The 27,126-nt window shown below is 40.2% G+C and overlaps 1 protein-coding gene across 8 annotated transcripts in view; it reads left to right on the top strand.

The window, feature by feature from the left end:
* The window catches only part of MOB2 (MOB kinase activator 2), a 164,542-nt gene that overhangs the window by 83,111 nt on the left and 54,305 nt on the right, over window positions 1-27,126 (top strand). Inside the window, exon 1 of one of the 8 annotated variants that reach the window (XM_048852910.2) lies at window positions 7,707-7,811. The exons of the other annotated variants lie outside the window; for them this stretch is intronic. Within the exon in view, the coding sequence (XP_048708867.1) occupies window positions 7,774-7,811 (38 nt within the window). The 5' untranslated portion in view covers window positions 7,707-7,773. Of the gene's footprint in view, window positions 1-7,706; window positions 7,812-27,126 lie in introns of those variants that run through there. 8 annotated transcript variants of the gene reach the window in all.

The following is a 27,126-nucleotide window of genomic DNA, read 5'->3' as shown; positions in this document are numbered from 1 at the left end:
AAAAGTGATGTTTTTAATTACTATTAGACTGTAATGTGTAATGTCTACAGGGATTGTTCTGCTAATATTAATGTTATATTGCATTAAGTGTATTATAAAATAAACACATTATCCATATGCATTGTCTAACTTTGTTTCAGATTTAAGCTTTATTTTGATCAACATTACAGCCTCCTTGTTGACATTTCTCTCCCTTTACTCTCTAAAGGGTCTCTATTAGTGTTTAAAAAACAAACACATGCACGCACAAAGACCCCACCCTCTCTCTGGGTTGAGAATCTGTGTACTATTTCTACTGAAAGTTCTAGATTTAATTTTTTAATATCAGTTTCAAACTTTTTTGTTGAAGTACAGTTGGGCAGATTTTACCAACCTAGTAGTGAGAGCGCTTAGCTAAATTAAACACACACACACAAAAAAATAAAAATAAAAACCAGATCAAGTTATAATGTTGTGTAATCCAAAACTTCCTAGTGTTTTTCCACTGGGTTTATAACCTCCAGGGTTTCCTAAGTGATTGTCTTGGCCTGGCTTTTTTTAGCTGAAGTCTCATTCTCAGAAATCTGTCTCTCACTCTCCCTCTGCAGGTTTCAGAGTAGCAGCTGTTAGTCTGTATTCGCAAAAAGAAAAGGAGGACTTGTGGCACCTTAGAGACTAACAAATTTATTTGAGCATAAGCTTTCGTGAGCTACAGCTCACTTGAGCTGTAGCTCACGAAAGCTTATGCTCAAATAAATTTGTTAGTCTCTAAGGTGCCACAAGTCCTCCTTTTCTTTCTCCCTCTGCAGTTCTTCCAGACTTTCCTCCTCCTGGATAGTATCACTGGCTAAATTTTGCAGCAAAGACTCTTATACCAACTGGGAAAACTTGGGTGGAGCAGTTTGGCAAGTCATACAGTTGCTTCCTGTTGTTGGACTGAAGGGGCAGTGCCTGCTCTAAATTACCTGCTTCCTTCTTTTGCACAAAATTAAAATATAAAAATCAGTCTTCCCATGTTTTTTTCTATTTACAGCATTTTATGAACATGCTTCCTTAGTCATAATCTTGGGTGCTGACCTGAATAGGTGTCTTCATGCAGTTAATTTTCAGCTACTTATTACAGATACGTGCATAAGCTCCTGTTAACATGCCCAATTACATCACCAGTCCTTGTGAAGCACAGTAACTTTTTTCACATCTAGCCCAAAAATGTGAAAGATTCTCTTTAGTGTCTTGTGTTAACTCTGTGTAGCCTCTTTTCAGCAGGGTAGAATCTGTGTTCAGGTCCAGCTAGCTGCTTGTTGTGTGCTTTTAGGTATAAAGTTGCAAGCAAAGTCAGCCTCATTCTAAGCAATGTTAAGTATGCTTCAGCTCTGACATTAAATTTTGCCTTACTTAACTCTTCATGACATTCCCTCCAAAAAAAGGAAGCTGCCTGTGTTCATTCACTCACGAACCTGCCCTCAGTATGCTGCAAAAAGTGTGGGATCGAAGCAGTTTTATGTATTTAGTTATTTATTTGGTACGGTTTGGCCCATGTTGAAAATTAGTTCTTTCCTGTGCATGGGCAGATGCCTGTTAAAAATGATTCGGCAAATGATGATAAAAGGCTGTTAAATCTAGTTTTGTTTGAGTTAAGCTCTGAAATGAGACCTTTTTTGGGTGGTTTTCTTCTAAATTTATAAAATCGTGGCTTTTATCCCTGGGTTAGTGTGGACCCACCCTTTTCTATTTCCAGGCAGAGCACTCTGTATTATTTCAGTTCCTTTGCTTCATTGGACACTGTCCTTGCTTATTCTGAAGCACTTGCAGTAAGCTTTTCAGTGTTGATGGCCTCTTTACCTTCAATCAGGAATGCCCATTGTATTTAGTTTAAAAAGTTCTTCCCTTAAAAGTAGTGTAGATAAATAAGACTCTGAATGCACTCTGTGGCCTATTTTATATTGGACATGTCACGTAATGGCTTTCACAGCCATGATAACCCTCCTGAACCATGGATGCAAAGCTTTATCTTTTATCTTCTATACCAGTCCAGACACCAGATCTACAGGATGATATTTCTTAACTAATCTGGTAAAGAATGCTTAGCTCTGAAAACTGAAGCAGCATCTCTTTCATGTACCAAGAGTGGACTAGCAGAGCCCGTTAATTTTAAGAACTGTTATACTGACCACTGGGGTCTTTTTTGTGGCAGGTACTTTGACCTTGATAGCACTCGGGGACTTCAGCATCAACATGGTTAGCTCTGATTCTGATTGGGCATTTTATATTTAGCTGCTGGTTTCCTATAATAGCTTTCAGATGGAGATATTAAAGAACGCATACCCTTGTGCTTCTGTAATCCCCAGAAGAGCCTGGGGGAGGGTGTGAAAGAGAAAAGAGCATTGATAGATTTCAGCAGGAGTAGAGTTTTTGGAATCGCCAGCAGCTGGTTGCTGCAATGGAATGCTAAAACTTATTTTTAAAGTAGTGAGATAGCTAGTGAAAACAAAAGGCTCATAAAAATCTGTGGGTAGCTTACTTTAAATGTGCATGCATAGAGAAGTTAAGGAACAGCTAAAAAATGTCCATTTTGGGGTAAACCTTTCTGATCTTTCTCCTAACATCTTACAGTATGGTATTGTACAGTGGTTTTTAATAGTCATCCGAACTAAAGTCACCTCCAACTCCATGTATTGTTACTGCTGGTGCAAATTAGCATGCGCCCAAAACCCTTCAGGCCTCTCGTTATCTCCAACTGGTTGGTTATATGTGCAGTGTTTAGTCAGTTCTCCATCCTCTCCATGTCATTCTTCTCAGTGAGGTGTTTCCTGTTGTCATGACAGCTGGCAGAGGACCAGATCTTTGCTCTGAGCCTGGGCTTAGGACTGCGCATCAGGAGGGACTTCCTAGCTTTCTCTGCCAGCTGGGGCACACAGCAAACTCCGGGTCACCCGGTATGGCAGAGCTTTCACAGCTTTTTTTTTTTTTGAAAGATTAACTAAATTGCCTCAGTTTCTTCCTTGGCAATTTTGAGGAAAAAAATAGTGAAGTAGAACTAAAAGGGGAAGAGGGGGGGGGGGGGGGGAAAACCCTGTAGGCTTTGAGGCAGGTCTGAAGGACATCATTAACTCCCCTTTCCCCTTCAAATGGCTGGCAGACAGCAGGCTGGAGGAAACCAGCTTTCAGCTTGGATGTGGGCAGAGGTCTGTGCCAAGACAATTAAGTGGACCACAGTAAAATTGCCTGCCAGTGAGTGTGGGTGAGGCCTATGCTGAGATGGTAGAGCAGGCCACATGGAAACTCTATTCACCAAATCCTGACAGCAGGCAAAGTTCCCTTGTAGCAATTCAAAGGAAGAAATTCCTGCTCCCAGCTAGCATATAGGTAAGATCCATGTTAAGATTGTGGAGATGGCCACAAAACATCCTCTTCCTGCAAGCTTTTTTTTTTAACTTGCAAGTTCTCAACAATCATGAAAAGTGTCAGCTCCTGTGACTTTTCTGATGCTAGTGAGTCACTTGTCTCCAATGGCTGAAGCTCACTCACAGTCTGTGCGTTCAGTTCCCACTCACCTTGGACTCAGGAGCAGGGGGTGTGGTGTAAAATTATTAACATCCCCTTCCCTGGGAGGAAGACTGACCTGTCTTTCCACTTCCCGATTCCAGGGAGATCCCACAGGGAGTCAGAAAGTGGCTACCCTTTTCCTTAGGGAGACCAACAGGATACGTACCTGCAGGGTGTTCTTTCAGTCTCTCCAGTAGTCTCCTACCCCCCCCCTCTTTTTCTCTCAGGGGTTTGGACCAAGGACTTGTGAAGGATATTGCTCAGAATCAGCTGTGAAAGGAACAACACATAGTCTTAAAACCTCTCATAAGAGTCTCTCCTCTAAAAAGGAGAAATCTCTAAAACTCTAGCTTTGAGCAAGATACCTCAGACTCTCAACTAAATTTAATCCTTTAAGCACAAATGAGAGTCTGACTTCATAGACACTTATGTCTTTAGAAAATGAAATGCTAAACCCTGCACGCGAGCACACGTGCCAAATCTGAATACAAAAAAACCTCGACAACCTTTTCGTGTTACACAGGGCCCATCAACCGTCATTAAAAGCCTTCAGAAATATGGTTTTGAGTGAACAAGTGAAGGGACTATTACAGTCGTCAAACTCCAGCATCAAAGGTATCACCCCAGACTGTCTGTGTTTCAAAAGATACTTACTGAGATGGTGTCTGATTAGTCAAACATTAGCACACCTCTCTTAAGAGTCTCTCAATCAGCTCCTGGGCTAGGTGGTCCGATGTGTGGATACCTGGCACAATTCTCACTTCGCCTCCAGCCAACAATTGCAGCAAATTGGTATATGAAGATCTTGGCTCAGATCCAGTGTTTGTATCTCTTGGGGCTAGTCTACACTGGCAACACTAAAGCGCTGCCAGGGCAGCACTTTAACGTGGCTTGTGTAGTCATGGCAGAGCGCTGGGAGAGAGGTCTCCCAGCGCTCTAAGAAAAACCACCTCCACGAGAGGTGTAGCCCGAGAAAGTTGTAGTGCTGTAAAGTGCCAGTGTAGACGAGCCTAAATTCATTCTTGATATCAACAGCCCCTGATGTTAGATCCAGAAAAGCTGGTAATCAGAACAGATACCATACCCCGTGTAGGGGGAACATATCTAGACTCCTATATGACTTGGGAGGATGGAGAGATTGAGGTGAAATCTGTACCCCATAGTACTGACCTTTTAATTTTATAACTGCTCCTTTAAATAGATCTAGCTGTTTTAGTATCCGACTGGTTTCATTGTTGGGAAATTTCCTTCAGTGAAATACAACTGAAGAGTAATAAGAAAGTAAGTGCTCCTCTACAAGTGTTTGGAGTGCTAAATGTCAACCTCGGTGCCATGGAGGTACTGGCATACAGCAGCAGTTCTTAGACGATAGCAACCCGCGGACCCACATTTTGATTTAAAATTTTTGGCCGACTCTCAAGTCCTCCTGCTCAATCCCGGGCCCTTCCCCCACTCCACCCCTTCTCCCAAGGCTCCACCCCTGCCCCATCTCTTCCTGCCCCCCCCCCCAAGGTGCCCCATCCCCGCTCCTCCTCCTCCCTCCCAGCACCTCCTGCAGCTGTTCTCTGGTGTGCAGGAGATGCTGGGAGGGAGTGGGAGGAGTTGATCAGCAGTGCTTGTGGACCCCTTGGAGTATTCTTGCAGACCCCTAGGGGTCCATGGATCCCAGTTTGAGAAACGCAGGCATACAACATTTAAAAAAGCTACCGTAGCCTCTATTTGTTAGAGTATTCTTTTGCGTACATTTTTTATGATGTTTAGTGCAGTCGAGTGAGATGGAGCTAATTTATTCCGATAAACAGTACAATGGTTATTCTACAAATTTTCATTTGTTTTAAAATGAAAATTAATTCAAATAGATTTGAAGTGTAAAATGTTGTCATCCTCTCTTACCATAGTTCTGTACATACTTTCACCATCACAAGTTGTTATTTAAAACAGCTGACTTGAGTCAGTTAAAACAGGTGGCTGCTGTATAAAGTATGTATATCAGAACAACTTATAGCACAACAGAACACTTGATATGTCAAGGCAGAGGAGGGAATGAGAGAAAGGAAAATAGTATTTGTAAAGTAAAACCGTTAATGCCCCCTATGTATCTCCTCTTCTCCGCCATAACTTGTATGTGAATTTTTAATTTAAAGTTTTTGCACTAACATGTATGCAAGAGGAAATTCCTCGTGCAGTGACAAACGCCATTGAGCTGACACTCCTGCTCATTACATAGTCTTGCCCACTCCTCTGTATGTCTACACCGAACTATAAACCCAGGGTTTGAACTCAGGCTCAAGCCTAACCCCTCCTCTGTCTGCACACATCTCATGCTAACCCAAGGTCCCAGGAGATAGAGTCCAAGCCTAAGTCAAGCCGGGACCCCAGGCTCCAGCCCTATTGCTTTGCAGTGTAGATGCAGCCCCACTGGACTAGGGCCCTGGGAGTCTGCCAAAAATATTCTATAATCGCGTGGGTTGACTTTGTCCTCTGGACAGTCAAATTTTGTGGACAGTCAAGTTTTTCCGATAGTACACCACGCATGAAGGGCTAGAGCAGCCACATTTTTTGTAGGGCTAGGAAGTCTGGGATATGGGTGGTTGGACTTGGGCCCCCATAATGTTGTGTAGATGCTGGAACCCCAGGTTGGGACCCAGGATTCAAAAATTCCAAATCTGGGGTTACAAATGAATGTGGACACTCAGCCCTAGGTTAACAAACGCAGAGTCTAACTAGAGTTCTACTGACTCCAGGCTTACATGACAGGGTGGAGGTACCCTTGCACATTTAAGGCATGAGGTTATTGGGTGGAACCACATACCTTATGACTGGTGAGGATCTCCCCTATGTCTGCATAGACGCATACATTGTCATCTGGTGATTCTCATTAAGTGCATTATGAAATGCAATTTTTGTAATACTGAGAGAGACCAGGGAAGGGTCTTTTACTTGACCAACTTCTGTTAGCAAAAGAGACAAGCTTTTGAGCTCCACAGAGCTCTTCGTAATAGTGTCAGTTAAAATAACAATTTGGAAACTGGTCATATAGTTGCTTCTGGAGAAATAGCCGGAAGAGTTTGCTACTGTTACTGGTACAGCAGATAAAAAGTCATGTGTGAGATATATTTTTAATGTTAATGAGTTTGAGAAACCTCTCAAGTGGCAAAACTATTCCAGGTCTCTCCCTAGCAAGAATAAAGATTCCACCCTCCCACATATGTATGCCGTTTTCTAGCTGTAATGAAGAAATTAAAAGGGTTCCAGTCGTTCTTACTTCGCTATTTAGTACAAAATATTTTCCAAGCTTACAGTATTTGTGGGGAAAGCATGTAACTTTCACCATTTGTGTCATAACATCTTGATCCTTTCACAGGTGGTAAAATAACAAATATCTAGGGAAATTTATTTTCAATTTATTTAACCGACACTATTCCAGGAGTCACACAGGGCAGCTGTATAGTTCATAGCTGTCACAGAAGGGTGGGTTGAATAGGAAGGGAAGCAAAGCAACCTAATCAGAGACACTGTAGATCCTGTGATTTATGCAGGGCAGATTGCCCAGGACTGGGCTGCTGGAAGATAATTTCCTCTGCAGTGTGCAAGTGTGACTTCGGAGCTGCTTGTTTCAAACTAGCCTCCTACAAAAAATAAACCTTTTTAAATATTTTGTAATTATCATGTGTCCCCCTCCACACAGCTGTCTTCAGCTTGATTTTTTTTTATGACTTTAAAGGAACATGGACACTATTACTCTGGCTTGTTGCTGAATTACCTTGTATTTTTGAGGTTGTGATGAATATTTGAGTAATAAGTCATAGCAAGAGGAAGAGAGACTATTTGAAGCTGTTTTGACTAACTGGAAGAAGAGGAATCCCAACAATAAACTACATTATTCCAAAAGCTTTTTCCCTTGAAATTTGTATCTGGTGGGGTACCATACAACTCTTTTTAATCTTCCTATCCAATTGTCAAATTTCTGCTTCTCTTTTGAAAGCGAGGCTTTATGACTTTTCAGGGAAGGGTGAGGTATTTTACACTTCAAGGCTCTTGTTTGCCTGGGCTGACTTCCTCTGCGCTTCCTGCTAATTGGCTCTGTTGGCTATTTCTCATTGTTCCCAATTGATGACTCAGAGAAACAGGAAAGAGATCCCTTGATTAACAAAAGAAAGACCTACCAACAAACAGGTGCCTCTGTTCTGTCTAAATAGAGGACAAACCATCATTCTGGATTTTTTCCTAAGATTTCTATCCACAAGCATGAGGCTTAAGAGGAATGGGTCATACACATTGAGCAGGTAAGAAATAGACTGCATACATATTTACTCCTTTGACTCTGCCATTAAATCTGCACAAAAATCAAAACCTTTTTTTCTGGTGATAGGATATGTAAAACTGCAACAAAAATCTGTGTTTTGTCTTAAAACAAAACAAAACAAAAAAAAACCCCAAAGGTAGATGTCCAAATATATAACATGCAGCTTAGTTAAATTTTTATTTAGCATTTTTAGTCAGCTTTGTTTTAAGGTGTGTACATCTAGACGAGGGGTGGGGCAGTGTCTCTGAGGGTTGAAGGAAGCTGCTCAGTTAAAGGTACAAAGCTTTAGGAAGTCTCTCTTTGGGGGAAGGATGAAGTTTAATTTTTTGTCTTTGTTTAGTTATGAGATTAAATTTAGTTTTTAAACTAAATTTCAAGTTGACTATGTTCCCTTTAGAGGGAGCATCATTATTTGAAAAGTTTAATCTTTGTTTTGTAGCAAATAAGTGCTGTTTGCTAACAAGCAAAGTTAGAGCTTCAGATACTTCAAACTGCCCAAGTCACCCTGTCAAATGTGTTTAAAAATTTTTCTCTGTTTCAAACAAACAAAAAAATCTCTCCCCCCTGTTGCTGGTTGCTGTGTGAAAGACTCACAAAAACAAGGGCTATTTGAGAGAGAAGGTGAGTGAGGTAAAATCTTTTATTGGACCAGCTTCTGTTGGTGAGAGAGACAAGCTTTCTGGCTACACAGAGCTCTTCAGGTCTGGGAAATAACACCATGTAAAGGAAACAGAGCTTTAAAGAAAATATTATTTTCGTGTTCAGCTAACACTTCTAGTGTGTTAGCAGAAAGATTTGCTCCGGATCGTTGCACACTTCAGTTTGGAAGGCCATGTTCTGTTTGTCAGGTGCATTGACAGACCTGTGGTTTAGGCTGCTTTGGAAGGCAAACTGTAAAGGTCTGCATGCTGGAATGTGATATGGTAAATGAGGGCTGTTAGCCTCAATCTTTTTTTTTTTAAAAGCCATTTTTCTGCTATGTCAAATGACTGCGAACAGCAGGCAGTACCTAGTACACTGAGGTATCTATTTTCAACTCTGTGCACAGAATGTTGCATGTTTTCTAACTACAAGGGGGACTTTACAGCCAGATGAGCGTATCCAAACGTATTCAGAATGTTCAAAGAACCCCCACAATCTGCAGTTCCATCACCCCACTCAAAATATCCTGAATGACTGGAGTACCCAGGATGGTGTAAAACTGATTGAATAAAATGTCGGTATGGTTGTCAAGTATAACTGATATAATGTGAATTAACTTTTGATGTAAGGTCAGTTGATTTCTTTGAATCTAGACATTGAAATAGATACTTAATTTTTGTAATGAATAGCTGTTGGTTAAAACTAAATAAAATGCTGTGTATATCATTTACTGGGGGGAGGGGAAGGGGGCTCGAATTTTGTTGAAACGTTAACCTTAAAACAAAAATACAGTTTGGTTGCAGTTTCCTGTATATACTGTACCTCTAAATGTTTTGAACAGATTATATTTTTAAAACAAAATTAGCCTAACTTGCAACAGTTTCTGAATTTAGTGAGCAGATACTGACTTCTGTGGAGTTTAGTGTAAAGATTTGACCTGTATGCTAAGTCACATACATTCTGTTTTAATCAGAAATACCCACAAATCTTTCCATTATGACTATAAACTTCAAAAGTGCATCAGATTTCTCTTAAATAGAACATTCCAAAGGGGAGAATAGCTGTTTTCTTCATCTCTAACTTCATTACTGTCTGATGCAAATAAATGTCTGGGGATATGCCAACTTGTTCGTTAGAGGTAAATAATAGACTGCATTAAACTCTGCTACAGCTGCTCAGGATGCAATTGTGATATGATTGGTTAATCAAGTTCCAGATCTTATTATTTGGTGCTAAGAAGGTAAACCGATAATTATTCAACCCATTTCTGTCTTCAGCAAGTCACGAGGCAGAATTTTTCTCATGTACAATGTGTAGTAATTCTTTTCACTTTGGCTTTCTTTTAATTTTTTTTATGCATGAATAAGTTGATGAGTGTTGGTACAGCAGTTCTTAATGTTAAAGTTCTAATCAACAAACATCCAAAGACCTCTATAAATACTACATCATAACCCTATTCCCTCTTCTCCAACAGCTAAACTAGAATTTCCATGCCTTGATGATACATGTTTAGTTAATGTCGTCTCTGAATTGGTCTACGGCATGAGCAGTGGAGATTTGATTTTAGGAAGGGACACTGCATTAAGTGACATGTCATTGTATTGTTGCGTGAGCTTGTATAATCCTGGAAATCTAGGCACTACTGGCTGACCTTGGTATCTTTTTGTGCTGAAACTTCAAACCCAGGTTTGAATCAACTTGGGAACTTGTCTCATGCTATGGATGGTCAGGGGCTGGCTCAACTCAACCGGCTAACACTAGTTAAAATACAACTTGTCCCATCTTTTCTGTCCTTCACTGCCTCTTATTAGAGGTGAAAGATTTTTAATACCTCTTTAGAAATTTCATACAAACCATCCTAAGCTGTCTAAAACCATGAAGGTGTAGTAAAATAGAGGCCTGGTCTACGCTACAGATGCTACAGCAGCAAAAGGGGTTTTTCTATTGCTGTAGTTAATCTACCCCCTCAGGACGCAGTAGCTAGGTTGATGGAAGAATTATTTGGTTGAAGTGCCTGGAATAAGACCTTTGAATGCTATTAAATATAATATACTTAAATGATAGCTCCTGCTCCCTCCAGACTTCTCACATATCCTGCTGCACTTTGTCATTAATTGTGGGCAGAACCATAGCTGTGAACTGGAATCTTTCCTAAGTAGACATAAGCTTGCTTATAAATACATGGCTCTAGGGTTTTCACTGAACTGGTATTACAGGAGTGTTGTGGACCTGTGTGTGTATGTGGTGTGTATTTGTAAAAAGTAAAATTGGGGTTGTGGGCAACAGGAGGGCAGATCTTTTATGTAGGCAATGAAGTCTAGTTCAGTGAATTTGTCAAAGGATCCTTCCTGAGGATGCTTGTCTTAATTCTGCCAAGAATGAAGCAGAGCCTTACAGCTGCCAGCATCATCTTGGCACTTCTGTGAAGTCAGCTTTACTGCTGAAATGCTGGTTTGCAATATGTTGCCCATATTTCTTTGCCTTGCATATTTTCCTTTTACAAATTGTGTGCTTTTGCGGTCATCCGAACTCTGCTTTTTTATTTGCTTAGTGTTGTACTTATTGGCAATGAAAAATGCACCAGTGCATTAACTTATTCTGTTCGCAGGTGCTGTGTTTTTCAGTATTTTTTTTCCCTGATACCCTCTCCATGCTAGTCAGAATCTTTCTTCTTGCACAAGAGGCCTGGGAAATCTCTAGCTTTATTTATTCTGCCTCTCCTTCCTCATGTGTATTGTAAGTCCTCCTGCTTGTTTAATTATAGCAGGATATACGACCAGGCATGGATGCTGGGGAACACAGACTCCCGACCCACCTAGAGTGAACGTATACTCTGAAAATAATGGTGTGTTGGGCTTGCTTACTCATTGGTTTCCTTAAATCATTAAGGGCTGGTCTATTCCGTTGTTTTTTATTTTTTTTTTGTACCACTATTTATAAAGGTGCCAGTATAACTGTCCACGCTATGGGGTAGTACCGTTTTAACTAGTCAACTCTTGAAAGATTTTACTGATATAGCTCTACAATACTGTGCTAGCAAAGAGCTTCCAGTGGTGTGGACGCAGTTTATACTAACAAAACCGTGCTTTTGCTGGCATTGCATATTCCAGGCATCCCTTCCCTCTCCAGCCAACCCCCACCCCCCTAGCACAAAAAGCTGTATCATCAAAAACACAGTTTTGCTGGCTTAAGCTATGTCTGTGCTAGGGGCTTTTGCTGGCACAGCTGTGTTTGTCTGCCTCATCACATCCCTGACCAGCATAGCTATTTGGAGAAAAGTTTGCAATGTAGATGTGGGCTACGTCAGTTTCTAAACCGACATGGTTACAGAGGTGCAAAGCCTGTGCAGAGTCTTAAGGCTGGTCTGAACAGTGCACTCTGCAATTCATGCTTGATGGTCATCCCAAACTCATGGCAATGAAAATCTTGCAGCACATCATATGGTCTATACTTTAAGGCAGACATTGCTGGTACAGGGTGAAGATTTTAGATAGGCTATTTCCCAGAAATGAAAAAAATATATATCACAGAAGGGAACTTTCCATTGTTTTTCTGTAGTGAGTGTGCAAGAGCTTGTGGGCTTTCTCGGTCTCCTCTTGGTCTGTTATAGGACCGCTTAGTCTGTTATAGAACTTCTAATCTGTTTTGTGTAATTGGAGCATTGCACTAAAAGGGTCTTATTTAATTTAATTTAGTTATGACAGTTTTATTTTCAGTAGGTCTCAGATTTGACTTCTTGCTACTAAGTTAATGCTGGTTGGTATGTATTACGAGCCCCTGGTAAGAGGAAAAGGAATGCTGGGTGATGCTGCATTGAGGGGGCAGGCAGGATGAAGCCTTGAAAATGCAGTGTTTGTGGTTAACCGGTCAATTAGCTCCTCGGTTGCTGATTAACCTTCATTTTACGCTCTTGAAAAATCTTTGTTCAGCCTGCTGTGTCAGGTGGCTTTGTTGTAAATTCAAACAGCTGAGACACCAGAGTTACTTTATTTTCTCTCTCCAGCACTATATTTGACAAGACCACTTTGATTTCTCTTGTGCCTGGAAATGCTTGCTTGTGCCTTTCAATACAGCGTGTGGTCGGAGGTCTCTGATCATTGGTGGCTGCTTTCAGAAGAAGTGTGTGTAAGGCAGCTTCAGTCACAAGCAGCTAAGCAGAGTCACTGCTTTGTTTATGTATGTTTCCATTGTATGGTATGCAGCCAACTTGTCACTTCTCTACCTGTCTTGTTGAGTTTTCTGCTTGGTTTAAACTTTTTTTCCCCTGCAGTGCGTGTTTAACAATCCAGAAATCGTGGCTCATCACAAGAATGAGTGCAGTGAGAGCCTGTTGATATTCATATGGAAATGACCTTCTGTGCAGCGATGCCCTGTTTCCAACTGAGTTGGCCCAACAGCCTAGTAGTATGGCTTTTGCTTTTATAGGGCTTGTTTCTTCCCAGTCTCCCTTGCTCACTAACAGTTGGAAAGGGCTAAGAGTTGAGCTTGCGTAATCAAGAGCCTTTAAAAAAAGAAAAGGAGGACTTGTGGCACCTTAGAGACTAACAAATTTATTTGAGCATAAGCTTTCGTGAGCTACGGCTCACTTCATTGGAGCCTTTAGTTACAAATCAGAACCTTAAAGAGGCAATGCACTGCTTTTTGGGGTCGGGGCAAAGAAGAGGGAACGGTTAAGAGTAACTTGTGATTAACTGACTCCTTCTGCTGATGTAAACATTTTGTTGGCTCCCAAAATTAATCTCTTCTAGACCTTGTGTAGAAGGTCAGAACGGGGGGCAACAATGAATGTGGCTACCATAGATGTTTCGCTATATTAGGAAACATTTTTTTGAAGACTTTTAAAGGAAGTGGTTTTAATGGCAAAAAGACATAAGCTAAGGTGAAATGCCAGCACTGCTCACTGAGTGTTGAGTGACTCAGGCTGAAGGGAACCTTGTTTGTTTCCTGGTCAACAATGGCCATTTGTGCCCATTTCATACTTATTAATGGGCCGGAGTTAGCAGAGTTTGGGGAGGTGCTTTTCCATTTTCAGTACAGTAGCGAATTGTGACCTCAACTCATTATAGTCCAATTACAAATGAATGGTGTGGGTTGTACATAATGCTGTACTGAAATGCTGGCAATAAAATGCTTTTTTAACTAAGCAATTTTAGATCCAGGGTTAAGCGTGTTTAAGTAGAATCAGGCAGTTTTGCATATCGATCCAAATCTATGCAGTTTGAAGAAACTCTGATTGCAGAGTAGAGCTCAGTGAGATCTGCCTAAATGATCCTAGCATCATTTTTCCCAGCACAGTGAAGCTTCCTTTTCCAAAAAATTGGAATTTTTCCTGTATCACACTCTTTCCTTGCCTCCCAGTTAGGTGAAAAGAGCCAAGTTGTTGCAGAGTATTCAGTGTGTGAACATGTGCACAAAGTTTGAAAGGGATTTTGAGTTGGAGAGGTATGTGTGTTTGCTTAAGGAAAGAGAAGTGTGCACCAGGTCACAGCAAGACAATAGGAAACGTTAACATGGAGAGGAGATTTATGGTTTGAAAGAATAGTATCTTCTGTGCTAAAGTGAGTTCTGAAATCCAGCAACTGATTTTCCACCACCACCACACACTCACACTGCCATTATGTATCCTGGTGCTGCCCCATGACCAGAGCTGTCCCTAGGGGAGTGTAGGGCCTGGGGCAGAAGTGATGAATCCATCATACCAGCCCACGGGGGCCCCCAAAGCATGGGGCCTGGAGCGGTCGCCCCGATTCGCCGTACCCAAGGGCTGACTCTACCCATGACCATTATAAAATGTACTTCATAGGCTGTAGACTGTGTGTGTATGGTTGACAACCACCTGAGATTCTTTAAACCTATCATGATTAAGTCTACGATTTTGTCACAGAGGTCACAGAATCCATGTTTCTTCCAGAGACCTCCGTGACTTCATCCCGTGGGTGGTGGGGGGCCCCGAGCAGCTCCCAGCTGCCGTGGAGGGATCCCACAGCTCTGATTCCCCATAGGCTTCTGTGAATTTTTCTTTGTTGCCCATGACCTGTCCATAACTTTTACTAAAAATATCTGTGACAAAATCTTAGGCTTAAATTCATGATCCATCTCAGGTGGATCCACATTTGCTTAGTTAAAAAATTGCTTAGTTAAAAAAGCATCCACATTGGCTCTGGCCTGATTGAATAGCATCTTAACACTTCACAAAATTGAATTGGCTGAAGTAAGTCCCTCCAGATAAGGGCTAGAAGCTACCACTTACCTCATAATCATAAGTGTTGCTAGGTATGATTATTATTGACTGGGTTGTAACAAAAGGAGTCTTCAGGGGCCATAAGGGTATCTGAAGCCAGGAGTAAGGCCTTCAGAATGAGGGAAGGGAGCCTGTAGCTGGCAGTGGAAAGAGGTGTGGGGCCATCTGAAGCTGCCTAAAGAGAGCCAGCAAGGGCAAGGGGTTTTGCAGATGGCACAAAGATGGGAAAGCTGGTACGAAGATGGTGACAGAGAGAGCTATTGGGGATGGAATTCTAGATTAGGAAACTGACCACCTAAATCATGAACAAAGTGCACTCTGATTTGGGATTGCGGTGGGATGACTGCCGACAGTCATGTTACTGAAGGGTTGTTTCTTGTTCATGGTTTGGAATGTTTCCACAGTGTACTGGCATTGCTTGTTTACTTGAGAAATGGGCAGCTACCATAACTCAGAAGTGGATAACGTCCCCTTTCAATATGTGACATATAAACTTCAAGCCCCTAAGTATGAGATTTCACTAGGACTTGCTCTGCAAATTGTAGTGTGGTATTAACAAAACTGTTTGACAAAGTGGATTTGAAACTGGCCCTTCTTCATGGTGACTTGAACTGTATGTTTTTTAATGATCAAATAGTCTTTAATACCCTTTTGATCAGCCAATTATTCAGATCAGCAGAGCATGTAATATAGACTTATACTGTAACATAGGTCAGGAATGGTAATCCTTTAGTGCTAGACTTTGTTTAAAACAAATTAAAGATTTTTGTCTGTTAAATGGAAAACTTACTTGTGTTAAAGGCAAACTGTACAGTCTGTTAAAAAATGAAAGAATCAGGACACAAGATGGAAAGATGCTCATCTTTATCTTTAGTAGACCTCTTAATCTTGTTGGGCTTTAGTCACTCTCCCCCAGCTTTCACTCCCATCCTTCGGGAATATTATAAATCAGTGATCATATTTTACGTGGATTATTCTTTCTAATATATTAACTGTACACAACCTACCAATAACTCTAACGTAGACTTAATTTAAAAAGGTTCCAGAAACAGAAATTGGGTTCACAGCCGCAGCTCATGGTATCCCAGGAATTCTCAAGTCTGTGTTAATGTGTTCTGTCCCTTTTATCATTTTTTTCCCCCCTAGCAAGTACATGTTGTACCTGGAAATCTTTCAGTGTTCTTTTGTATGTAAACAATGCAATGGTGCATCGTCTAGAAAGCAGTCATCTATATTTTAATGCCAAATCTAAACCAATTAAAATGCTCTGATGAGGGCTGGGGTTTTATTTTCAAATAGGTACTTACCATTTCAAGCTTGGTTCAGGATAGGGTAATGGAGATAAATTATCACTAAATTCCAGCCTAGACATTTCCAGTTGTTGACTTCACACCACCTCTAGTAACCTGCACAGTGGAGAGCATTGTGGGGAGAAGGGAAAAGGCTTATAGCCAGGGTAATGCATATGCAAAGGTGGAAGAGTGCCCATTAAAACTGAGTATTTAATTTACCTGTTGGTGTACACCAGAATGACCAAAGTCCTAAATTATAATTATCTAAGGAAAGTAGAGGCAACAAATTAACCCTACTAAGATTCCTGCCTTCTCTCCGATGCCAGTGATCATGAATACCAAATGTAATCACTTGATATGTAAACACTGAACAGACCAAGGACAGTTTCTTTACTTCTCTTCAGATGATATACTAAGACTTTAACTTTTTAACTTGTTCAGTAGTTTTTCAGTGAATTCAGGTGTTTAACTGAAACAATATAACAACTCACTTCCCCTCTACTCACACTGGATCCCATGTTGTACAGTTAACTGGGGTATAAGTTGCAGCATCTTTGCCTCCCTGCTATATTAAAAGATCGAGCTTTGTTGTAATCTGTCTATCAAGGCTCTTCTACTAAAGCCACGAAAGGAAAATACAGATGCAAGTCTATTAATGATTTCTCTTCTGCTTCTCAGCCATCCTCTCTCTTGCCACAGTGCAGGATGTAATATCAGTAATTTCACACTGCCTCTAGCTCAGCTAAAACAAAGATGTGCTTTTCTTCATTTTCCCCTGGGGGAGCACAGCAGAAGGGCTGGAAAGAGGCTGATGAACAGGTGATACCAATACTAGTCATGTCTTAGGTGGTCCCCAGCAGTTTTAAGATTTCCATTGCATTGAATTCTGACTCCTTTTCATAGGTGCATGAATGTTTTATTGCTTTGGAGTCAGTTGTATTTCTTAGTCCTGGGTGACGGGTCAGTTAATTCTCATTTAGTACTTTCACAACCCTGCACCTCTCTCGAGACACTATGATGCTTTGGGGCTTCTTCAGACCAGTAGGGTTCCTGTCACCGCTTGCCTGTAACCCTGTTGCTTCTGTGCTTTTGGCTCTGACACTAGCAACGTGCTTGCCGCACAATGGCCTCACCATGGCTTTCACCAGCCTGACTAATCCTTGCAACCCTTCCAGTCCTGAATTTTCCCCAAATCATCTTCCTTGCAGTGTCCTGCCCCTCTTGTTGGATACTCAGAGAAGTTGTTCACTGCCTCCAAAGAGACAGAGCACACACCAGCCTTTTAGTTTAGCTGAGGACTTCACCCTTCAGTTTAATACACGGCACTGAGAGGGTTTTATAATTGGACAAGAATAAGTTCATTACCAAAGAACAGATATTTAAGTGGTAATAAGTAAAAACAGAAGACACAGATAAAATTACAAGTAAAAGAAAACCAAACATGCTTTCTGGTGACTAAAACTTAAATTTCAGTAAGTTACAATCTGTGTCGAAGCAGGTTTCTCATCTGTAGTCAGTTCCAGATTCTCTTGGTTTTTGGGCCAAGAGAATCTACTTTTCATGAGCTCAAAGGTCACTGCTCCCTCTTTTTTCTCCAGGAGATGGAAGCCAAAATGGCTTTCTATTTCTGTTTATATTTCCCAAAGTGTACGGTGTCTGTGTTTAAGAGCCAGGAAGGCTTCTTGGGGATGCAGGCTCTGTTACCCAATCATGATCATTTAGTGGTTTTCCTCCCGCCCACTTAACTCCATTGCTTTGTTTACTTTCTATGTAGATGTACTTGTCCTCTGAGGTATTTCCTGGCTCAGTTTTGATTGGAGACACAGAAAAACAGGCAAAGTATTCCTTTGTCTAGGACAGATTGGGCTTCTGCACTGCTTGCAAAACGACTTTTAAGAACATATTTCCAGCACACATCTATAATTCTTTTTATACTGCCCATGCATACATCACACAGTATTATTAATGACCAGCGTGTTACCAGTCTGCATGTGATAATTTACATGACACCTTTTAGATACAGATTATTACAACGGTGTGTTGGGGCAATGAGTGTGTCAGGCCTGATGTGTTGTGGTATGGTGTGCCTCCTCAATGCCAACTGGCAGAGGGCACATCTGCTAACTCTTCCTTGTTTAAATAAGAGCTAACACTACTTTAAAAATATTACTCCTCGTTATGATAACTAGGATTATTAGTATTTGCTTTTGAATGTAGGACAGTTGTGGAAGTTCATATCTCTTCCTTCCCATCTGGACCCATTTTCAATTGTTGAAAACTTTGCAAGACTGGAACAGGTATACTAGCTTTTAGTAACCCTTTGGACTGTTGATGATATTTAAAATGTCCTGAACACAGGAGGCATGGTCTGTGAAAGGGGCATCCTTGGTTATTCAGCCAGTGTCAGGTATATGTGAGAACCGTAAAGGAGTCTTGGATCTGAGTTTCTACTCTTGGCTAATCTAGATTGTGTATAAATAACTCTTAAAGCCAAATTGTGCTCTGTATACAATGCAGGGTAAAACCCTGCATGTTGAATCAGTTTTTAAAATATGTTGGAGCGGTTTTTGGAAGCTTTCTTAGGGCAGGTTTTTATCTAATGTAGTTAAAGATCTAAAAGATTCTCTACAATGTTTCTTCCAACCAGCATCTGCACTTTTGACTGAAGCAAACAGAAAACCCCCACGGTTGAGCTGTGGAAGCAGTGTTTTTGTCAAACTCTTCAGATTTTCTGCTAATGGGGAATCCTGAGATGACCATAGGTAGTTTGTTTGCACATCTTTCAAACCTGTTCCTCAATACAGTTACTCCAAAGGAGAATTTGCCTTCTGGTTAATTTGACTTTGAAGCTGCATATTTCAGGCTCAGAAATTCCTGGTATTTAGGTGGTGATTAATTTGAAAGTATGTGTCTAGAAGGGTTGAAGGATAGCAGTTTCTGTAAGAACGTTATTGACATCCTTCTAGAGAGAACATATTACGGTTTGTCCGAGTAGCATTTCTGTGGTTCACCATTCTTTAAGATAGATTTTTGTTTCTAGGATCAGATGTAGTCCCTAGAAATAAATGTCATGTCCACTTGTTGTCTGATGTATTCTCTAGGACTAAAACAGCATGGGCTCGTTTGTAAAATGGGAATGATAATGTTTTGTCACCTTTCTCACAGGAGTGTTAATGACTAGTTAGTTTGTACAGTGGTTTAAAAAAAATGAAGATTGCTGTGTAAATGCTATATAGTGGTGGTCCAAACTGGGCCTGAGACATTCTGTTGGGCATATGATGTTTTGATATGTTAGCCCAGTGTAATGGATCAAAACTCAAAACCATACTGCTTTTTGCCCCTTTTATATGTGAGTGATGGAGAAATTCATACAGATGAGTCAAACGCTGAAAATTCAAGCAAAAGTAGTATTTTTTCAGATGAAATGAGCTTTAAATTTGTAAGTAGGATTACATGAAATATAAATAATTTAAGAACTGTAGCAGAGCGAGGGGTAAACATCAGTAAATCCAGCCATCCTGTTGCTTACCTTCAAATAATTAATAGCCTTCATTTTAAGAACAAACCTTAATGGTGCCAAACTCCACCTTTTCCCTGCTGAGTCTGTGTGGGAGAGACTTTTGGATCTATCTAACTGCTATTTCCTGTTTCCCAGACAAGGGAGGGGAAAATCTGGATGCATTTTCTTGTTTTGAGAAACAAAGGAGAAAACAGAAGGCAATGGCTACAAGCACACACAGCTCCTGCTAAAACAAGCTTGAGTTGAACGTACAAACTGTAGAAGGATAGAGTACTTTGTTTTGGCTTTCCGCTAAACTGAACGCTATTACCATCAATCTTACTGGTGGCACTTCTTGAAAATTTTATAAATTGATAGAAAAATTATTACAGTTGAAACAGAGGGCTAGACACTTGTTTTATTATGTCAGTTAATCCAAAATAATTTCCCTTTGAAACTGTGAAAACCGTATCTTACAGTATTTTTGCAGCAGGTCTTCCAAAAATCCATTGCCCTCCTTTTTAACGTACCACCACATATCCAAGGTTGTTTTAGGGAAGCTCTCCAATAACAGGCCTGTGAAGGGAGGATGGATGGAGAAAGACCACATGCTCATTACTGAAATATAATCCCTTCTAGGGTGTAACCCAGAAGCTGTTTCTGTTAGTGACAATACACAACAAGTAAAGAATAATATCTCCAACTAAAACTGTCTGGTAAAGTTATATTGAAGTGCAGGTTTATATTGGTAGCCTCAACCTCAAGCTTTCTTTTCCTGAGGCCCCTCCACCTCTTTCACTGACCAATACTCTTCATCTTACTCCTTGCCTCCTTTAATCTCGGTTTTTTTCCTATTTTGTAGCTTAATCAAATTTATTTTAATCCCCAAACCCAGTACTTCATATAAGGATTCTTGCCTCTCAGAGTCCTTTGCTAACCTGTGTTCCTTTAATTACAGTTCTAAGAATATATAACAAAATAGACCATCTCAAACTTCCAGAGTATCCTTTCATATACTACATGTATATTCTGTGGAAAAACCGCTGTGGCATTACTACCATTCAACCATTACATAAACAAATATTTAAATGAATAAATATAACTAGCCCAGTAAGCTTTAATTCCTGTTCAGCAACCTGCTGTCAGTCCACTTTAAACTTTCTCACCCTCATTTTCTACCATCTTGCACTTTGTGCAGACATTTACATCTGTGCACTGTGATGTAAAACACTAACAAATCAAAATGATAGTTTCATACCAACTTTGTATTGGTATAGATTACTGCTGGCAAAGATTACTACCCAAGGTGTAAAGCAGTGGAGGATCAGCCTCTGAGTATGTCCACAAAAAAATTCATTCACATGGAAGCTACTTTCCCTAGCTCGAAGCACTCCTAATTCATGCTTAACGTCTGCTTCAGTTAAGAGAACTGTTTGTACAATATTATTGCTTACAGTGAGGTATGTAGTTATGGTTCCATACGTATGCTTCGCAGGCATAAGTGAGTGTGTGTGTGTGTGTGTGTGTGTGTGTGTGTGAGAGAGTGTTACTCTATATACAAATATCAGCTATTTTAAAATGTAGATCTAGTATTTAAAGCAAAAAAAAAAAAAAAGTGAGGAGATGGTGGAGCTACCTACTGATAAGTTGTTTTCGGATCCCCATGTTGTCATGTCTGTCATTTAAGATATTTAGTGAATCCAGTAATGGAACTCCTTCCTTGGTGTAAGGGTTCTCTTCTTCCATCTGCCATGTGGCCGTGCTGGACGCTATCAGCTCTTTCCTCTCCCATAGTAGTTCACTAGCAGCTGTTGTACAGCTTAGACAAATTACGTTTCTTCTCTGTGCCTCAATACCCCTTCTGTAAAATAGGGATGATAATGTGCTCAGATTTTTGGGAAGAGCTACATAAGTGCAAAGTATTTGTTACTCTATTAATGTTTTGATATCATCGCATCCAATGGACATCATTAGCCTTTCTATAAGATTATTGCATCCAAAAAACTCTTAAAATAACATAAAGGTTACAAAATCAAGCACTCAGAAGTTAGGATATGCCAGAATTAATGTTTCCTGTTGCTTCCCCAGCCTCTCTGCTCCTATCTACACACCCTTCTGAGCCCCCTTTCCTCTCCTTCCCTACCATTTCTAACTCATTTGTATTCAAGGCCTGGGTGCCAGCAGAGTGAGGAGAGGAGGCATTTTGGGCCGAGAACTGACAATCTCTCATCTTAGTTCAGGGGGAACCATTTACTGGAAAAGTACTCATCATCCCTTGCACTCCAAGGATGGAGCATGCTGAGTGCAGACACTCTTTGGAGAATTTAGCTGACAAACTCTAACAAGTCTGCTGAGCAGATGTGAATTTTCAGATATTCATAATTTGGGGATATGTATATGGGACCACAAAAAGTTGTTATACCAGGGTGACCACCTTCCATATTTTGAGCCCTTGCTCCAAAAGCACGAAGACACTAGAGCGTCTCAACAAAATGGATTTCAAAATTTTTTAAGCCTTTTAAAAAAATTAAAAAAATTTTTTTTTCCGTAATCTCATTCTCTGAAATGGCTGAACCGTTTTAGCTGATACTTTCTTAAAATATTCGGCCTTGAGGTATAAACCCAGCATGGGAAATGTCAACCTGAGTGGCTGACGTTTGGGAAAGTATAAGCTGCTGAATACAAGAGCTTTATAATGGGAACTGTCTGGCTACCTTAATTATAGGTAGGTTCGGCACACCTGGATTTTTATTTTTTATAATTCTTATGCTTAATGTTGATTATTTTAAGCATTTTTTATTAACTATTTTAATTTTTACAGTTGCAGTAAAATAAGGGGAGGGGTTAGTGTTAGAGCAGTGCTTACAGTGATGCTGCAAGGGGCCTGAGACACCTGGGTGTTGGAGAGGCCAGGGTCCTGGCCCAGCAGAGCAGGGACCCCCAGCCAGGGGCCACAAGGAGGGACGAGGGACAAGCACTTTGGCATGGGAGAGGCCACCCCACTTTTGAATGGCTTTTGCCTGGGGGTGGCCCCTGCACTGCTGGCCATGAGTGAGTGAGCAAAACCATGACAGTGGGGCTGCAGAGGGCTCCCTGCATGGCTCCAAGGCCAGTGACATCAGATCCTTGTGGGTATGATGGATGCTGTGCTCGCCAATTGTCATTGATGGATATATTTTCATGGATTTGTGGAATCAGTGTTTATTGACAAATGATTTAAATCGAATCCTGCCATGTCTAACTAGAGGCGGCACCATCAGCTCTATCTACAATAAAATACTAACCCTGAAAGGATGTCTCCTAAACTACAAGGTGGATTGATTTAAATCACTGATTGTAATCGTGATTTAAATCAACAAGCGGGAAACCTTGGTTTAAATCATCAGTTTTAAGCTTGTTATACATTTGGAATTTTTTTATTTTCCTCAAGAAAAGTTGATTCTCATTGGTATAATTTGGTACTTCATTTTGCTACCCAGAAGCGTACACTATATCTAAACACATCTGTTTAAGCAAACATGTATTTTAACATTTATTCAGATTCTTAATTTTTATTTTTTTAAAGAAATGCATCATTCATCTTCTGTTTACTAGCTTGTGGGGTTTTTTAACTTATGATTTGTGTCAAGCGACATTTGTATGGAAATTGGAATTAAATTAAAATGCAAAACCCAGCATTTTAAAATGTATTACTTAAAGAAAACTACCTTCATGTCCTGGATACATAAGAGAGTAGATTTATCAAAACATTTTTTTCATTTAAAGCTGCTTTATTAAACAAAGGAAGTGTCCGCAATTAGCGAATAGAACTGATGGTTTCTGCTCACCATGTCCTTCAAGATTTTACAACAGTAGCTCTCATCTTCTCATACCTAATTTTTCTTCATAGACTGGGAGTTTAAAAACAAGAACATTTGTTTTCCTCTTATAATCAGTCTCTCAACTTTGAATGAACTAGTCATTGAACTGAACTAGTTGAATAAAATTAAATGAGGAAAACATTCTCTGTACCTTCAGAAAAGCAGAAATTGATTGTTTTATCTGAAATGCAAGACTGTTTGTATAAGGCTACAAAAGCGGAACAAGTGCTAAGCTGCTGGTCTGTTGCCCAGACGGCTTTTTTGAAATCTGCCAAAATAGGAGTTGTGATATCAAAGCTGATATGGCCTGTACAGGAGGGGGTTAAACAGTTGTTTTTTGTTTTTCCTGTCACATGAGGAAGAAACACTGACTTTCAAGATCATGTTGATTGATTTTAATGGAGATGAGCCAATAAATGAAGCACCAAATAAGTGTTAACCTCAGTTTGCATTCAGGTATTAATAGAACATCTTGAAGGTGGAGGATTACATAAGCAAGCTTTGATTTACCTATTAACAATCCACTAAACCTTTAATTGTTTTTCATCCTCCAGTCAGGGTTCAGCAGTTCTTGGAGACTATGGGGTGTGTTTCTGTTGTGTTGGTGAGTCTTTCATTTCCATTATTTTTGTGGTTGAATGCATTTAGCTTTTCAATACAGGGTTCAGATCCTGTACTCACAATTAGGATGAATTTCGTATCTATTTTGTTTCAAGTGTAAACTTATTTGCCTCACCATGCAGTTTGGTAATTTTGCACTATTGCAACCTTTCTGCCCAGGAAAAGCTAAGTACTGGAATAGTTGGATTGTGCAGAATGGCGAATATCCACATATACCTGGCCAACTAGTTTTAGTAATCCTGTCAGGAGCAACATGTTCATTGTCTCTTCCCCCAAATCTCCTTCACCAAAAGATTAGAACAAAGTAGTGATGAGGCATTTGAACATGTGCGCCTAAGGGTATATCTTCACTGGGGAATTAACTTATCTACACTCAAAGTACTCCTCAAGTTAGCATAACTAGAGTGAGAGCAGCCTCTGCGATGTAACATGCTGGTGCTATACTTGTATGTGGCGCTGAGACTTCTAGGGGCACGTTCTCTGGTTCTTAATGCTGCGGTAAGGTGAGCTGCTCTGAATGAATTCTCAATGAATTATGGGAGAACTGGTTTCTCTTTTCTGGGCACCCAGATGGAATTGTGGGAGGACATTGGTGTAGAGTGGCACTAGCCTTTGTCCATACTACAGAGTGTATGGCCACCTTGGACCAGCCAATTTGAATTTAAACCACCACTGTAGTTCAGTTTGTGTGTGTGGTAGGGACTAGAGTTAGGGTAACACTTGAGTAATAACTCGACTTAACTTTGTGGTGAAGATAAGGCCTGAAACAAAACATCCGATTTTGTGTTGTGGCCTCCATGTGTGTAGGTGTTCTGAGTGATTATACTGTAGTGTCCATGGTAGCAAATGGATTACCAGAGATAATTTTTCTTCTCAAGAATATTTGATCAGATATAGCGAAACTTGTGTGGGATTGAGTCTTGGCCATTGTTACTGATTTGATTAGAGATGCACAGATTTTTTTTTTTCTTAATAGAGAGACAAGTAACGTTAGTATTCAGAGAAATTCTGTAGAATACTCAAGAGAAACAGTGTAAGAGACAATTTTACGGTTGAAGCCCACTGACAGGAAGATTTACAAATAAACTAAGGAGCTATTTATCCTCTTGATTGACAGCACCTCCCCTCTCTTCCAGTACACTGAGAGGATTTCTGATTACAGCTATTACGAGTCTTCACGCTTGTTTCACTTTAAAGTTATTTTAGATTAAGGCAGAGTATGGGTTTAAAGCACAATAGTTATTCCAGAATAACTCTCCCTGTGGACACCAGAATGAGTGCCTTTTTCTGGTTTAGCTTTTAATCCATTTTGGATTCTGCTTATTCCAGAAAAGTGTGTCCACACAGGGCTGTATTCTGGAATAGCTGTTCCAGTTGATTTTCCCTTACTCAGAGAGTTGGTGTTACACAGTGATAAATTTATTTTGGTTAATGCAAAGGTTTTTTTACACTAGGGATAAGAGCTGTAGCTGACAGATTTTAATGTGTTTTTATCCTTCTGTTCCTGTTAATAAGGAACTGTAATCTCCGTCACCCTGCCTCAGAAAAAGGTTTTTATAGAATATATTCATTCTCTGAAGTTCTAAAAGCACTTAAGTGGAAAACTGTTTTTAACCTTGCACCATGTTTTTGTACATTGTTTAATAACGTAAATTCGGTTACATTTTTCCACCTGGGGTGGATGGGTGAGGAGTTGATGTACTTCTGTGTCCAGGCATCACCATGAGATTAAAGGTTGCTCCAATCTGATCAATCATTGTTGCTGTTGTCTTGAATAGGAGCCCACCACAACTGAGGTCATTGGCTCCCACAGACTAGTTGGCCTTGTACTCAAAGTAAAATGTGCTGGTTTATGTAATCAAGTATGGGTACTTCGGTTGATTCAAGCATTGACTGGGATAAGTATGTAAATAAGATAATACTGGGCTATCCCTGTTCTGAAGGATCTGGAGTATTTCATGCTACTGGAGAACTAACAGAAATGCTTGTGAAGTTTGAATGTCACTCTCAGCACTTTACTACATTCTATTGGTGGTAACTGCTGTTAATGCTCATAGTGCGTACACACATCAAAAGTAAACTGTACCCCTCTCTGATGTCAAACATGCAAGTGCCTATTTTGTGCAAGAATGCTCGTGGAAGCCCTTTTTCTTCTCTCTCCCCTGTTAACCGTATACTTCAAACTGATTTTTTTTTAAAGAAATGAAACTTTAAGCAGGACTGAGAAAAAGACAGAACACTAATTTATATGCAAGTTTTCAAAAAGTCACTCCTGTTGAGAGACTTTAAAGAGACATGGGAGCCTGTGTGGCGAAAAAGTGAAGAGAGCATAATGATATTTTTATAAAAGGTAGTGAAGTTACAAATAACTGTTTCTTAACCAAGAGTATCAAGTGAAAAAAGATAGTTTTGAACTAAGTGTGTATGTGCATGTATGTATTTGTATAATGTGGGGAAAAAATATAGCACACTAATAATAATTGTAAATATTTGTCTTCGTAGCAAGTGTCCTGGTCATGATGCAGTTCTCATCAGAATATACTGTAACTGTAAGGGGAAGGTTGCTATTTATACTCCAGAAGGGAGTGTATTTTTCCAGAGTTTTGCATAATTTTTAGACCAAAATGTCAAGGAGACGAGAGATTTGCTTATTATGGATTGGGGCTAGTTGCCTCATGCACATAACTTGCCTTTGTAAGGTGCAGTAAGTGAGACGGAGATAAGTTACATATATTGCACCCCAAGTATTGTTGGCATTATGTCTGTTCTGCACTAAAAGGCAAACGGACAAAAAATATTTTAGCAAACTAAAACCTTCCTATTATGACAGGTAGGTAATCCCTACTTTACACATGTGGGTAGAAAAGGAGGCACAAATGGATGCTAAATTCTGACAGGAAGTCAGTTGCAGTTAGTGGCAGAGTTGGACTTGGAACGTAGGAGTCCTTATTCTCTATCCATTAGAACATATTACCTCTCTTTTCCCCTGTCACCTGCTTACATATTCTGGCACCGTTAACCTTTTCTGCAGAGCTTTCTCCTAGTAGCAATGCATTTTTCATCAGTCATTTAAAAAATAGGATTCTATTACAGCCTTCTGTTCCTCTCCTAGAATCCTGTTGGGTATCAGTCACTGCCTC

The sequence above is a fragment of the Caretta caretta genome, chromosome 6 (genome assembly GCF_965140235.1).
Source record: "Caretta caretta isolate rCarCar2 chromosome 6, rCarCar1.hap1, whole genome shotgun sequence".
Classification (NCBI taxonomy): domain Eukaryota; kingdom Metazoa; phylum Chordata; order Testudines; family Cheloniidae; genus Caretta; species Caretta caretta.
Note: the sequence above shows the minus strand (reverse complement) of the source record. Positions and strands in the feature narration are given on the sequence as shown.